The 15227-nt window shown below is 38.7% G+C and overlaps 1 protein-coding gene and 1 long non-coding RNA gene across 3 annotated transcripts in view; both read left to right on the top strand.

Annotated features, from left to right (window-relative positions):
• Positions 1-5742: 5742 nt before the first annotated feature.
• Positions 5743-15227, top strand: part of LOC129147080 (protocadherin-9-like) — a 528066-nt gene continuing 518581 nt past the window's right edge. The window contains exon 1 of the mRNA XM_054720289.1: positions 5743-5841. Coding sequence (XP_054576264.1) covers positions 5823-5841 — 19 coding nt within the window. The 5' untranslated portion in view covers positions 5743-5822. The remainder of the gene's footprint in view (positions 5842-15227) is intronic.
• LOC129149946 (uncharacterized) lies at positions 7450-12613 on the top strand. Of its 2 annotated transcripts, none has more exons than XR_008556742.1 (3): positions 7450-7522; positions 10150-10185; positions 12519-12613. It is a non-coding gene; the product is annotated as an uncharacterized LOC129149946 (long non-coding RNA). The 2 variants fall into 2 exon arrangements; XR_008556743.1 differs by lacking the exon at positions 12519-12613 and adding an exon at positions 11678-11694.

The following is a 15227-nucleotide window of genomic DNA, read 5'->3' as shown; positions in this document are numbered from 1 at the left end:
GAGGGGCTAAGAAATGTCATATCCTGCCCTAGTCGGTTTGGCTCAGTGGAAAGAGCCTTGGCCTGCGGATCGCAGGGTCCAGGTTTGATTCTGATCAAGGCCATGTACCTAGGTTGCAGGCTCCTCCCTGGCCGGGGCCCAGGTCAGGGCTCATGCAGGAAGCAAACAATTGAAGTGTCTCCCTCACATTGATGTTTCTCTCTGTCTTTCCCTCTCTCTTCCATGCTCTCTAAAAATCAATGGAAAAATATCCTCAGGTGAGGGAAAAAAAAAAAAAAAAGAAAAAAGAAAGAAATGTCATATCCTATGAAAGATATATCTTGAAAATGCCTAAAGGAAGTTGTCATTTTTTCATGGTGAAGGGACTGAAGTCCGTGTTGTTGAAAACACGTTGGAGGCTGCGGTGGCCGGCAGTGGCAGCAGCAGCAGGGTGATGGGGATGGCACCTTCCCCTGATCAGCCTGGTCGCCTCCTGCAGAGGGAGGCCAGACTGCGGCTCAGGCCTGCTTCCTGGGGAGCGGGCCTAAGCTATCAGTAGGACATCCCCTGAGGGCTCCCAGACTGTGAGAAGGGGCAGGCTGGGCTGAGGGACCTGCCCTCACCCCCAGTGCACTGGCCTCTAGTTGGAATATAAGTTCACTTAAGAATAAGGGACATAAGTGTTATCTTTAAGCTTCAGTAGATTTTTAACTAGTTTACTTTATTTAAATAACTTCCTGAATGTAGGAAATAATAATCATCCTTTGCTGTTTATGTCTTCTTCCTTTGCTTTGCTATTTTTGCTTATATTATAACTAGAGGCCCGGTGCATTAAATTCACCGGGGGGGATGTCCCTCAGCCCAGCCTGCACCCTCTCCAATCTGGGACCCTTTGAGAAATGTCCAACTGCCCGTTTAGGCCCGATCCCAGTTGGACATCCCTCTCACAATCCAAGACTGCTGGCTCTCAAACACTCACCTGCATACCTGCCTGATTGCCCCTCACCGCTTCTGCCTGCCAGCCTGATCACCCCCTAACCACTCCCTGACAGCCTGATAGATGCCTAACTGCTCCACGGCCAGCCCAATTGCCCCTAACTGCCCTCCCCTGCTGGCCTGGTTGCCCCCAACTGCCCTCCCCTGCTGGCCTGGTCCCCACAACTGCCCTCCCCTGAAGGTATGGTCCCCCCTAACTGCCCTCCCCTGCAGGCCTGATCCCTCCCAAATGCCCTCCCCTGCTGGCTATCTTGTCACGGCCATCTTGTGTCCACATGGGGGCAGCCATCTTGTGTGTTGGAGTGATGGTCAATTTGCATATTACTCTTTTATTAGATAGGATGTTGTCATACTGAACTTAACTGATGAATGTCCTGTATTCTTATGCCTTTTTTACTGGTAGTGGTAGCAATAATATTGGTTAAATCATATTATATTAAAAAAATACTACCATGGGAGAAAAATGAGTAACATAAATCCTATATATCCAATCATTGTTATTCAGATAATAAAAGTGGTTACAAATGTATAATATACTAAAAATGCTAATGTATTCTACTTCCAACTTATAGGCAATCGCACGTGGAATAATATTTGCTAGTGAAGTTACTGTAAACTATAACAAATGAAATAAAATGTAATTTTCTCTCTTCTCATATATTCTAGAAATTATGTCCTCAAAATATGTAGTTATCTAAACTGCCTATTTACAAAAGGATTTGCGCTATAGGGCACTTTTTATATTTAGTAATTAGTGCCAGAGCATGAACATTTATTAATACTCCCACATTAAACTAATTTAAATTATACATCACAAGATCTGCCATTATTGCTTTTTAAGGATAAGTGTTTGACTAATGTCTTAACAAAAATATTAAAATGGCATTATTTTTTTCCTTTGGTTGTATAAGACAGCAATAAAATGTGATTGGCCACTTGAAGATCTCTTGCCAGCTATTGGCAAAACCAGAGCTGAAAAATTCAATTATAGAATTTTAAAAATATGTTAGTTATTTTTAAATTATAAACATTTCATTATTCTAAATACAGTTCATTTTGTTAAACTTAGCAATTTTAATATCAATTTACAATATACCCAAATAGAAGGAGAATCGTTTTTTTTTTTTAATAAAATTGATACACCTTTTTATTCAAATACTAGAGGCCCGGTGCACGAAATTTGTGCATGGAGGGGGGTTGTCCCTCAGCCCAGCCTGTACCCTCTCCAATATGGGACCCCTTGAGGGATGTCCGACTGCCCGGTGGGATCGGGCCTAAACGGGCAGTCGGACATCCCTCTCACAATCCAGGACTGCTGGCTCCCAACTGCTTTTCTGCCTGCCTTCCTGATTGCCCCTAACCGCTTCTGCCTGCCAGCCTGATCACCCCCTAAACCACTCTGCTGCCAGCCTGTTTGCCCCCAACTTCCCTCCTCTGCCGGCCTGGTCACCCCTAACTGCCCTCTCCTGCAGGGTTGATCACCTCCAACTGCCCTCCCTTGCAGGCTTGGTCCCTCTCAACTGCCCTCCCTTGCAGGCCAGGTGCCTCCCAACTGCCCTCTCCTGCTGGCCATCTTGTGTCCACATGGGGGCAGGATCTTTGACCACATGGGGGCAGCTATATTGTGTGTTTCAGTGATGATCAATCTGCATATTACTCTTTTATTAGATAGGATAGAGGCCTGGTACAGGGGTGGGGACCAGCTGGTTTGCCCTGAAGGGCATCCCAGATCAGGTGGGGTTTCCCTTGGGGTGTGGGGCGGCCTGAGTTAGGGGCCTGTGGTGGTTTGCAGGCGGGCCACGCCCCCTGGCAACCCAAGCAGAGGCCCTGGTATCTGGAATTTATTTTCCTTCTACAATTGAAACTTTGTAGCCTGGTGCGGAGCCAAGCCTGGGGCTCCCTCCGAGGCTGGCCGGCAGCCATTTGTGTTGGGGTTATAATTGAAACTTTGTTACCTTAAGCGGGTGGGCCTGGCCAGGGTGTGCGAAAAGTTTTGCTTCCCCTGTTGCCGGCGGCAACCCTGGCCTGCTCTCTCAAGCTCCATTCTGCTGCCATTTGTTTGAAATTGTTTACCTTCTATAATTGAAACTTTGTAGCTTGAGTGGAAGCTTAGGCCTGGCTAGGGCAGGCGGAAAGCTTGGCTTCCTCTCTTACCTAGGAAACCTTGCTCTCTGTGGCTGTAGCCATCTTGGTTTGGGTTAATTTGCATACTAGCTCTAATTGGATGATGGGCGTGGCTTGTGGGCGTGGCTTGTGGGTGTGTCGGAGGTATGGTCGATTTGCATATTTGTCTATTATTAGAGACGATGACTTGCTTTTTAAATATGCCAAAATGCTTACAGGAAATTTGAGTAGCTGGCAAGTCATAGGTGGTAAGATATCAGTACAAGGAAATATCCCAAATTATTTTAGGTGATATAATGTTTTCTATTTTTAGTACTTTAGGTGGGTAATAAAAACAGGTCCAATATGGTAGTGAAAAAAAGCATACATATATTTTATTATTCAGCATGATTAGAATATGCTTGATTATTTAATAAAATGTTTAAGCAATAGTTATCCATACTTGAGATTTCTTAATATATTTAGCAGGCACCAAATTAGATTTTTTTGTTGTTGAAAATTTGTTAATGTGTTTATTGATACTTTTTCTTTCAAGTTATTTACAAATAATTTTCTGAATACATGTACCCATACATGCCCTCTATTTTGCTTCCTAAAAGCTTTTATGCACTGTGGTATGCAAGTTGATTTTTGCTCCCCTCCTATTCCCACTATCTATATGTGTTTATTCTCTCTACTGTAATGGCCCCCAGAAGAAGTATTATGGTCCATCTCATCGATAATCTATGTCTTAAACTCTCTAAATACATGGATAGCATTATCAGCTACCATTGTACTGATCTCCATTTTAAGAAGTATCTAAATAATATTTACCAGCTTAATCTTGGTTTTGAAGAATCCCTAAGTGTGTATTGATATGATAAAGTGTACTGATACAATGCAAACTAAATTTTTATGCATTGTTTTAACTGTTCATTTTTAAAATCAAAATAAATACAATGCTATAGGAGACATTTAAAACACATATTGAGTTGCAGAATTAAATGTTTTCCTTTTGGGAAAATTATTCCAGAAGTCATGGCAAAAGGGTTATCATGGATTTGGGGCTTTATCTTAACTTTTTATTTTATTTTATAAGTGTTCTAGAAGCAAAACCTTGAACAAGCTACCTTGTTCAGGAACTTATAAAAACATGAGAAATGCTTTGTGTATTCTCTTTTATTTTTGACTAAATTTGTTTTTTCAAATAAATGGATGTTTGTGGCAGAATAAGGTATCTGTTCCCCAATAACAGTAGCAGTCATTGGCATAAAATAAGATATTTAGATATTCTCTAGTCCACAAATAATTCCTACAGAGTGGATATTTTTAATTAGCATGTTACTGATATTATGTGATCCTTTAGGGAGTTTTATTTTGCTTTTGGATTATTTTCTTCAGTTTTGTTTCTTTAAAAATGTGTCCACTTATTCAACCTGGAAACAAAAACTTGAGTATAATGCTAGATATGAGGAATTTGGGAAACATAATTAAATAGAAATACATATATGTGTTTTTTTCTAAATTAATTAGATTGAAGTCTATCATAAAGGAATCACAGATTTTGCATTCTGCCCATCACTCTCTTTGCCAACTGTTTCTAGTTATACTAGAGGCCCGATGCATGAAATTCATGCAAGAGTAGGCCTTTCTTCCCCCAGCTTCCGGCACTGGCTTCCCTCTGGCACCCAGACCCTGGCTTCCCTCACAGCCCCAGCTTTGTCTGGAAGGTCGTCCGGAAGGACACCCTATCTAATTAGCATATTATGCTTTTATTATTATAGATGCTCTTGAAAAGAACTATTTGAAAATTGACTACTTTTATATACTAGAGGCCTGGTGCACAGATTTGTGCACTTGTGGGGTCCCTCAGCCTGGCCTACGGGGATCAGGCTGAAACCAGTAGTCCGACATCCCCCAAGGGGTCCTGGATTGTGAGAGGGCGCAGGCCAGGCTGAGGGACCCCACTGGTGCATCAATCTGTGCACAGGGCCTCTAGTATGCATATCAGATCGTTGGTTAATCTCTTCCGGCCATCCCAACAACCCCCTTCCCTCTGAGATTGATTAGTCTGTTCCATGTTTCCGTGACTGTGCATTGAGGGTCTGCCCCCTGGTGGTCATTGCACATCATAACATCATAGCTACCGGTTGACTGGTTGACCGGTCAAACAGTCGGACACTTAGCATATTAGAGAGAGAGAGAGAGAGAGAGAGAGAGAGAGAGAGAGAGAGAGAGAGAGAGAGAGAGAGAGAGAGATTTTAGTCAAGTCTGTTAGTGACACCATGTATTGAGCACCACTGAAGTAAGTTTGGCTATTTAATCTACAGATGTGCATATATAATATATCTCCACAAAAGGGTATTTATGAGGGCATTTATTGACTTGTACTTCAATTATACTTGCATTTAAAAGTCAAGTGGTGATATCAGCTACCATCTCATAGTCCCTTTCCTCCAGGCTGTCTCACTGACAGATGCCTTCCTCTTTGTGACCTCAGCTGCAGGCCCAGCTCCTGTGAGCTCAGCACACTGTCTTGTCTGGGAGTTTCCACATTAGACCAGGGAGTCATCCTATCGGACCTGGGACAACAGGGCACACTCCCACCCCTGAAAAACTATCTGTATCTGGGGAACAGAGTTGTTGTTTGAATAGTCAGTCTCCTGGCTTCAGACTCAGGGAGTGAAAGTGGGAAAGAAGTCTGTACAAAGCAAATTTGGGACACTGTTACCACAACAGATGGAATGGATCCCAACCTGAAAGGTATTACAAATATCTAATACTTGTGGTCTCTGATATTTTAATATATCCAGACTATAGTATGTTCATCAGAGAATATTGATGTGTGTGTGTGTGTGTGTGTGTGTGTGTGTGTGTGTGTGTGCGTGCTCCTGAAATAGACCTGGGCTAAAGAAAATCTAACTAGATTAGGCAGATCTTTTGTTGGTGATGTTAAGATGTCTTTGATATTTGGGTTTTCTCTACCTGTCACTGTCTACATTTAAAACACAACCACTTACAATCTCAAAGTAGTGAATATAGTAGCACTCCTACTAAATGAAAGCTTAGTCAGAATTATCTTTGCTGAGGGCTCACACCTGACTGTAGCTAGCATCTCAAACCTGGGTCAACCTGAAATTCACTGATGATAGTAATTGATTTCCTTCCTTCAGTCAACTTAACAGATCAAGAGTGAAGTGGCACTTGGTTACACACACAATCTCAGCAGCTGTAATTTTGCTGTTGCCTGTCCATCCTTCTTTTATGGTTTCCATAGAGGCTGTACATGCTTCTGAATTTAATTTTGAGGCACTGATTTCCCCACTCTGCATCTGAGTTAGGAAGACATCCCACACTACCAGATCTGGAAGGAAAATGGTCTCTTTGCCATTATCAAGTTTGTACCTTTCTCCCTTTATTAAGTGCTTATGATATTTTTATAAAATTTCATTCTCCTTACTTAAACATTGAGAGATAATATTTTATTCGTATTCCCCAAATGTTAGGATTAATAAATGAGTAATGTAATTATCAAAACACATGTACTGAATGTTCAAAACTGACCCTATTTTGTTGTTTTATACTCAGATTGGAAGTAGTTTTATGCCATCCTCAGTTTTTTTTTTTTTAATTATAATGTTTCCTTATTTCTATAATTGGAGGAAAATAGCACACAATCTGGGAGGCAGGTCAAAGCTTCCATGAGTCCTATACTGATCATTTGGGAAGTATCATCCAAAGCTTGGACAGATTACTGAAGGGAAATGTGGGGAGTGGCAAAAGGCTTGGAAATGCCCTTCCCTGTTCAATGCAGGTGGCTTTAGAGAGGTGGGATTTGAATTACATTAGAATAAATTCACTACACATACATTGGGAGAAGGAGCAAGAGAAATTATCTTTCTTTTTCTAGGATCATGTTTAAAATAAGACCCAGGTCATTGCTAAATTACTTTATGGCAGATGCTCCCCTTAGCCATTAGGATAACTATTCAAGGATTTATTGGTTTTCACAAACTATCATACAGAAATGATTAAGATAAAACATGATTTTAAACTTTGAAGGTAAATGAAGCTATATTTGATGTTAAATATATCACATCGAGTACCTAGAGGAGTCCAAGATAACACCCCTATCTACTATTCTTTCAACACTTTCCACTTGTGGTTTCTCAAGCTGGAAATCTCAGTTCTCCCAGCTTCTCCTTTCCCTCATGCTCACCTTTCGTTATTCTCTAATACCTGCAATTCCTACCTTAGAACGTCATGGTTTCCCCCACTGTCCTAATTGAGCCTCTAATAATTTCTAACTGAAGTTATAAAATGATTTTATTCTACCCATGTAAATTTCTAGTGAGAAAGATGAAGCAATATAAGGAAATTTATTTTGGGGGGAATTCCAGATAAGACTTCAGATCTATGTTCAACCCTCCAACTTGGATCACAGGTATGTGTGAGCTACAAGATAAATCTTGGGATGGCTTCATTAACATTGATTAAAATAATAATAATAATTGCTGTTTTTATTATTATTTTCTTAAACCCATATATGTGAATTCTCCAAAAATGGATGGGGTGGGTTATAGATAAAACAATTTATATATAGCATATTTCTAAAATTGCTATTATAGTATTAATTATTTTTATGAAATGTGTTGATTATGAAAACTACAGAGGAAATGTGCTTTTCTATAGAGCTGTAACATTTTATAACCTGTGGCTAATTCTTAACTATATTGCTAGATTCTAACTATGTTAGAAAAAGTAATTATCAATAGCATGTTACGCTATTTTAATTTACACTACTTATAATTTAATTATACATAAGAGAAATGGGCATATCAGGAAAAATACATAATTGTCATGCAGTGTACATAGTAGAACATCTCTGATTTTTTCCTAAGACTAAGATGTTTGTCAACAAGACTTTTATATGTGCTTATATTTATGCATTTCTTATTTAGGGAGTTACAGGCTATTGTAAACTCATTACATAATTCTCTTAAATATACCCAGTCTTAAAAAATATTTGGATATGATAAAAATGTCTCAATTAAATCACACTGAATTAAAAAATGTTATCTTAAAAATATATAATATCTTTTATGCCACTGTTTTTTTTAGTCTGCTCATGAGGCAACAATTACATGAGAATTTAGCCTGAGACAAGCCACTGAGGTACTGTTTTCACTACCCAATGGTCTCTGTGAAACAGAATATCTAGGGGTATATTTTCTTTTAACTTGACTTCATTTCTCTCTAATTAGTAGTGTGCAATGTACCGTTGTGATGCCTGCCTCACCCCCTTGGTTCTTGCACCTCCCCTTGGGGATTTCCCAGCTGTTTTGCTCTCCTGTTGTAATTGAAATCTTACTTGTTCCAGCCTTTAATTGATAGTGAACCCAACCATTTTATGTTTGTCATGCAACAGATGTACAAGAGAAACACTCAAAGTGGCATATGGAAAAAACTGCCCTACAAGAGTGAAATCAGATCCACCCTTGTATCACAATTGCATTCTCTCAACATTGTGTGGTTTTCTGTTCCATGCAAGCACTTTGTTGCTGCACAAATCGATATCAAATTACAATATTCATCAGCTACATAGTGATTCTTCTTTATCCTCGTTACATGATTCTACATCCACATGAGGGCTTCAGCATATAATGTAGTTTAGTTAACAAATATAATAGGGTTCTCTGTACACTTTTGTCGAATCTGGTCGCTGATTTTAAATAAAATAATTAACCTTACATGAACATGTCTATGCCCATGAATAAATCAAGAGGAGTTTGAATTCGTTAACTATTTCCTTAAATTAAAAAAAATAAACTTTTTACAAATGCAAAATGAACTTCCAAATCAACTGACTCTAATTATAATTACTTCTGTAATTCCAGAGTCAGAGCCTTTGCTTCAAAGGAATGATTATCTTCCTAATATGATATAAAGAACCTTTGAGTGATTCATTCCATATTATAGTGTCCATTAGTTTCAAAAGATAGTGCAGAATTCGTTGTAGATTGTTTGATAAGCTTCTGTGTGGACATGTTAGGCCCCAGTGGCTTGACTAGTGGAAGAAAAAGGCATGACCTAGACCAAGCGGGTTAGAGTCTGGGGACATTTACTGCATCTTAGGACAGCAACACCCTCTACAGGTGGAATGAGATGTCTAATCGCACTAAGGCTTTTTAGGTAAGTACCGAATGAAGTCTGATCCAGAAGGGAAAATATGGAAGTAAATTGTTTGGCCAGTGGTGAATGAGAAATATAACAAATACAACTTCATATTCAAAGTATTTTTTCAATTTTTTAACAGAACCTCAGCCAATCTCTGAGAATATAAGGACCAAAAATTGGAGGGAACAGTAATTGAAAAGTATTTAGGGATGTGCTAGGGTACCAATCAAGAGTCTTAGAATCCAAGTTGGAACTCCAGTGGAGACCTGAAGGGCCAACTAGCTAACTTGGGCAGAAGACTGAATGACTGACAGTATCAAGAGGTATTTTTGAAAAAATGATTGATGGTATTATATCCAGTTGATTTAAAGATAGAGAAGCAGAGGCAGGGAGATAAATTAATGGGCTATTAAAATATACCAGTAAGAGCCTGGCCAGTGTGGCTCAGTGGTTGAGGGTCGATCCATGAACCAGGAGGTCATGGTTCGATTCTTGATCAGGGCATGTGCCCGCATTGCAGGCTTGATCCCCAGTAGGGGGTATGAAGGAGGCAGCCAAGTCTTAGCAATGTTTCTATCTCTTTCTCCCTCTCGCCTTCTCTTTGAAATCAATAAAAACATATTAAAAATAAGATATAAAATAAAAGCAGGAATCTGAATAGAAAGTCTGTTTAGACATAAACATTAAAAAGTGATCCTTGCATATTAACCAGTTACATAATAATTTAAATGTTTCAAATCTTCTAAAAAAGGTCATTTTTGAATATACGTTTACTGAAATATTATGAATATAATATTTTAAATGTTTTAATACCATCCTTCCTTTGAAATAGATTTTGTGTATAAAATGTATTAGATAAGAAAATGATTAAAATATCATTATTATATTTTGCAGTTTATAACAGCACAGATTGGACAATCATTAGAGGAGGTTAGTTTCCTTGTACCAGTTCATAATATATTTGCAGTACCTTTTTTTTGTGTTCTGAATTATTCAAATAAGTGACATTATTTTTAAAGAGATCACTTCTCTCTTTTTAATAAACGTCTGTTACTAGAGATTAGTGCATCATCCTACCTAATAATAGACAAATATGCAAATTGACCGTACCTTCACTATGCCCACGATTGGCCAGGAAGCGCGGAGGGGAGGGACTCGGGGTGGCCAGGGTGGCCGAGTGTGCCGGCAGGACGCTGAGCTCCCATCGCCAGCGGCGGCGCGAGCTCAGCGTCTGCGCCATGGCTATGTTGCGGCTCAGAAGGGGCCTCTGAGGCAGCGAGCTCACGTCCCACCGCAGACCATCAAAAGCGGGGGAGCTGGGTGCCTGTCCGCTCCGACACCAGGCCTTTCAGAAGCCTCCGCCACGCAGGAGGCTTCTGAAAGGCCTGGTGCACCAGAGGACAGGCACCCAGCTCCCCCGTGATCGAAAGCGGGGAGCTGTGTGTCCGCTCTGGCACCAGCGGACCCCCGGCCATCAAAAGCGGGGAGCAGGCTGCTAGCAGTGTCCGCGGAGTGTGCTAGGCTTTGCAGGGCAGTGGATATGGCCTGGATGGCAGGTTAGGCCTAGGGGACCCTACACGTGCATGATTTAATCATGCACTGGGCCTCTAGTACATTATAAGCACAACAGAGAAATGGTTTGTTCTAATACATTATACTTTCCACTTAAGTGAAAAAAACATAAAACATGGCATTTACATTTAGCTATGTTTGTAATAAGACATGGCTCTATGCTCATGCACTTTATTTCAATTGTAATATTAAAATGCAAATATTCATATGGGTTTTATGTACTATAGTTTTTTTATGCCAGCCTGAAAAATTGTGTTAATATTGGTTCAATTTTAATGAAGTAGAACAAAAGCTTGTAAAATACATCAAACACATTTTAGCTATTGATATCAAAGCAAGTTTTCTGTATTGAAAGCCTTGGTAAATTTTACATTATTCTTCCAGTGTACATGGATACATACAAGTTATTTTATTTGTGATAAATTGAGAATTTACTTTTTTTCAACACATCAACAATGAGCATTTTAAAAATGTGACTATTTTTGAAGAATAAATTAAGTAAAAATACTTTTATAAATATAACTTTTAAAGTGCATGGCACTGCTGAGTTTGTTTTAGTAGCTTACATAACTCCAGTGGTGAACCTAGGGAAGGCTTTTGAAGGAGAAAATGGAAATGGTTTTCTGGTTAAAATCTAGTGAGGTGTCAAGATTTCCAGAAGAGTGAAAGCTGAGAAAAAGATAATGTGGAATGAAATATATGTTCTGTAACGTGAATATATATTTAGAAACCTGAAAGTAATGGTAATGAGTACAAAACTGAAAAATTTGGCATAGTAGATTAATTTCATTTTTAATTTTTTATGCTTTAATTTTAATTTTTGATGCTTAATTTTTCCTTTATGTTTTAGTGAAAATTTAGTGTTCAGTTTCATTTATACCATCTTCCTATGGTTATAAGTTTTTCTGGCAATATTTCATTAAAAGAGAAGAGGAAGAAGTTCGTGGTAACTTCTGTGGGTATGTATTTGGCAGTCTTGTAGTGTAACTATATCTATTGCAGAGGGATTGTCTTTATCTTCTTGAAGCTTATTTGATGAAAATATTAACAAATGTCATAGCTACGCAAAGATGGTTTGGAAGATTGCTATTATAGAGAAAATAATTTAAGCATAAAGAATTAAAAATGCAATGCTTTGTACATGGTATTAGTAGGCTGTAGAACAGGTCAAAACGTGAAGCATGGAGCAGAAAAAAGAGAAAGTTTTCTGTCCACCGCATGGTTTTGTTGTCCACAGAGGTCCAGACTCCATATTAGGAACCAATGAAGCAAAAGATGGGGAAATCAATGATGCCCCAATATCAAACAGCTTAGCTTTGCTTGCATAAGACAGAGCTATAAGCAAAAATATCCATTTAGTGAAATAAGTGCTGATGTAGGTGCAGAGAGAATAGAGTTGAAGACAGGTGAAGATGTAATAAAGAGAAACATATGAATGGAATGACTAAGAAGGTCAAGAAGAAATTTCATAGTCAGATAGGACTATGTACCAGGACGATCTTGCAAACAATAGGAGCAGTATGTAACATTAAAAAAATCATACAAAATGATATCTAGGTATGAAAAGAATGTGATAAAAGAAAGACAATTCATAAATTTTCAAAAACACAAGTTATTGATACTCTAGTCCTCAAATTTCGCTGGACTATTGGCAAGAAGATCTCACATTTTCATTCTCTTTTATTCCTAAGGAATGTAGAGCCGGGAAAGAGGAGCCAAGAGTGTAAGAGAAATGGCTTTTCATTTTGAACTTCATGTTCACTACTGCGGATTACATCAAATTCAAACAAATACACGATTCTTTCAACTCCGTTTCCCCATGTGACTAAATGTTCTCTCACTTTTATTCTTATCTATTCTGTATACAGCTGCTGTTTTCTTTGTTTCTAGTGTTTCAACTCACTTAACATTACTTTTATACCCAAACCTCAGTATTTCTCACACCTGGACAAAGAAATGCTAGTTCTTTTATGTTTCAAATGCATATTGCTTTTGATTTTCAACTTTTATCTCAAATTAGATGTTTAGGGTCATATTCAAACTTTTCTCTTCTTGGTTTTCATAATTTGAGTGAATCATTTTTGTCCCTAAAAATCTTTTTGAATATGTATGTATTAAATAAATCGGGAGGAAGAAGGGTAATCAAATTAAGAGCAATCCTCCCTTTCAAAATTATAATATATACATGTCTCCTACCATGTCCTGTGCAACAGGAAAAAAAAAAAAAGCCCATTGATTTTAAATTCATTATTCAAGTGTGTGTAGGCATTCTAGTATAAAAAATATTTACTGTGATAGCCAGGTGGTTAGGAGAACAATATTTTTAGCAGCATAACAAACCCCCAAAGAAAAGTTAACCCAGCATATAACTCAGATTCAGTGGGGAAAATAGAACTGTGGATCATCCATCACTTTTGCGTCGTGACCTCTGCTGAATCCACTAGCAAGTTCTGTGTTATTGAATCTCAATGACAGACCCAAATACAAATGTCCCAGCCTCGCTGTGTGCCCTGGGTCTCGCCATATCACCGTCACCAATTTTATATTCCCTTCCTGGGGACACTTTGGAAGATTTAGAGGCTTTTAACCTAATCTGAGTGGCTCCACACCAACAGCTGGAGCTTTTCCGGGAGCAGAGGCCCGATTATGTCAACAAGACGGCCCTGTCCACAGGGGAGCTCCAGCCGGTGTGCTGTGCGGGAGCTCTGGGAAGCGCCATGAATTAGTTTTATGTGCTCCAAGAGGCAGTTTCCTATAAAAACAAACTTCAAAAGCTGCCAGAGGAAATGGTTTCCCACTGGAACCCGGCCTAGCTGGTGACTGTCTTTAGCTACTGTGTCACTTTGGTAGTCAGTCCTCAGGACATACCATGCTTAGGCCTTTGGAGTTCAGTTTCAAGACAGAATCAAAGGCCAGGTAACTGCTCATGTCACATTTCTGTATTACTTGTGGAGCTGCTGTTTTGCACCCAGTTATTTAGGCTATTGTTTTTATCCTTGAAGTAAGCTAGGTAGACAGGCATTTTTTGAGCTCGACTCAAAGAGTGTTGCGCCTATAACTTTAAAGAGGTCACTCTGTTAAATGTAGCATCTTGATTAAGGAGAGAAGCACAAAACACTCTGCAGTGCATCAGCCTGTGGCTGAAGTGTGAAATGGAACCACAGGGAACCTCACTGACAGGTATGTTTAAACATTAGTGGCATTTAAATAAGAGTTATGCATGTTGACTAACTCTGTTATATTTCTTTCAAAAAAGTGTTTAGGGGATAGATCACCAGGAAGATTAACTCTTAGATTCCCCAGTGTGCCAGGAGTTTAACATCTTATGGCAACCAGTTAGTGTATAATAGCTACATATATGAGCAGCAAAATATAATGACTGTTTTGTACTTCCTGTAAAGCAAACACCTACTGAGTTTGAGAGGATTGTAGTACTTTTCTGGGATTTTACAAAATGTAAATATATCTGTAAATTGTAATTTGTGGTATGGTTATATAACATATATGCATCCAAAAGCGCATAAACGCTTAGGTCATTAGGCATGTAGAATTTATATTCAGGAGAATAACCTGGCAAACGTATGTTAAGAGGGCACCAGAGTATAAACGCTATGTGTGTATAAAAATGCCATATTGTTGCAAAGGACTGAATTTATAAGTTGAGTTTTTTTTTTTTCACTCTACCAAAAGTGTTATTTTCTTCCATAGAAACTGATATTTTGGTAGCAGTTGAATTAAACTGAAGTATTTGTCAGCTGTCAGCTAGTTAAGTATCACAGAGTGAAACAAGTGATACTTAGAAACAGTTTTTCTATGATTAATCATCTCCTATCCACATTTTCCTACATAAACCAAAGAAGAATTTGTTCAAATTTCAAATATATGGAAATGTTTTTCTTTTCCTATCTGTAGTTTTAATTTGAAAGCTGGCAGTTATATGTTTGTACAGACCTACTTTGCAAATACTATTTGACATAACTTCACTTATAAAATTGTAACCACTTTTCTATATGAAATTGATAACTTAAACTCAAATTATAGATAGAAATAGGAAGAAATGCAAAAATCACCATTTATTAAATCATTCATCTATTAAGAATGCTCAATCATGTACCCTGATTAAAACAAAATTCCAAGTATTTTGAAGAATACAAAGAAACGGGGCCTACCCTTCATGTGGTGATACCCTGTAAACAGAAAGGACAGGTACACCATCGGTAAGCGGAAATATAATTTGGTGCTGGCCACAAGGAGGAACAGAGCGTGTGAGGAAGACAAGATTTTGATTCTCTCTTCCTTGGGAGGAGAGAGGATCAGGTAAGAGGTTATGGAGGAGTTGGCACTTCAGACAATGCCAACACACTGCTTTTACACCCATAGAAACAAGCATAAAGGAAGGA

This window comes from Eptesicus fuscus, chromosome 8 (assembly GCF_027574615.1).
Source record: "Eptesicus fuscus isolate TK198812 chromosome 8, DD_ASM_mEF_20220401, whole genome shotgun sequence".
Lineage (NCBI taxonomy): Eukaryota > Metazoa > Chordata > Mammalia > Chiroptera > Vespertilionidae > Eptesicus > Eptesicus fuscus.
The sequence above is the reverse complement of the archived record's forward strand: the minus strand, read 5'-3'. Positions and strand labels throughout refer to the sequence as shown.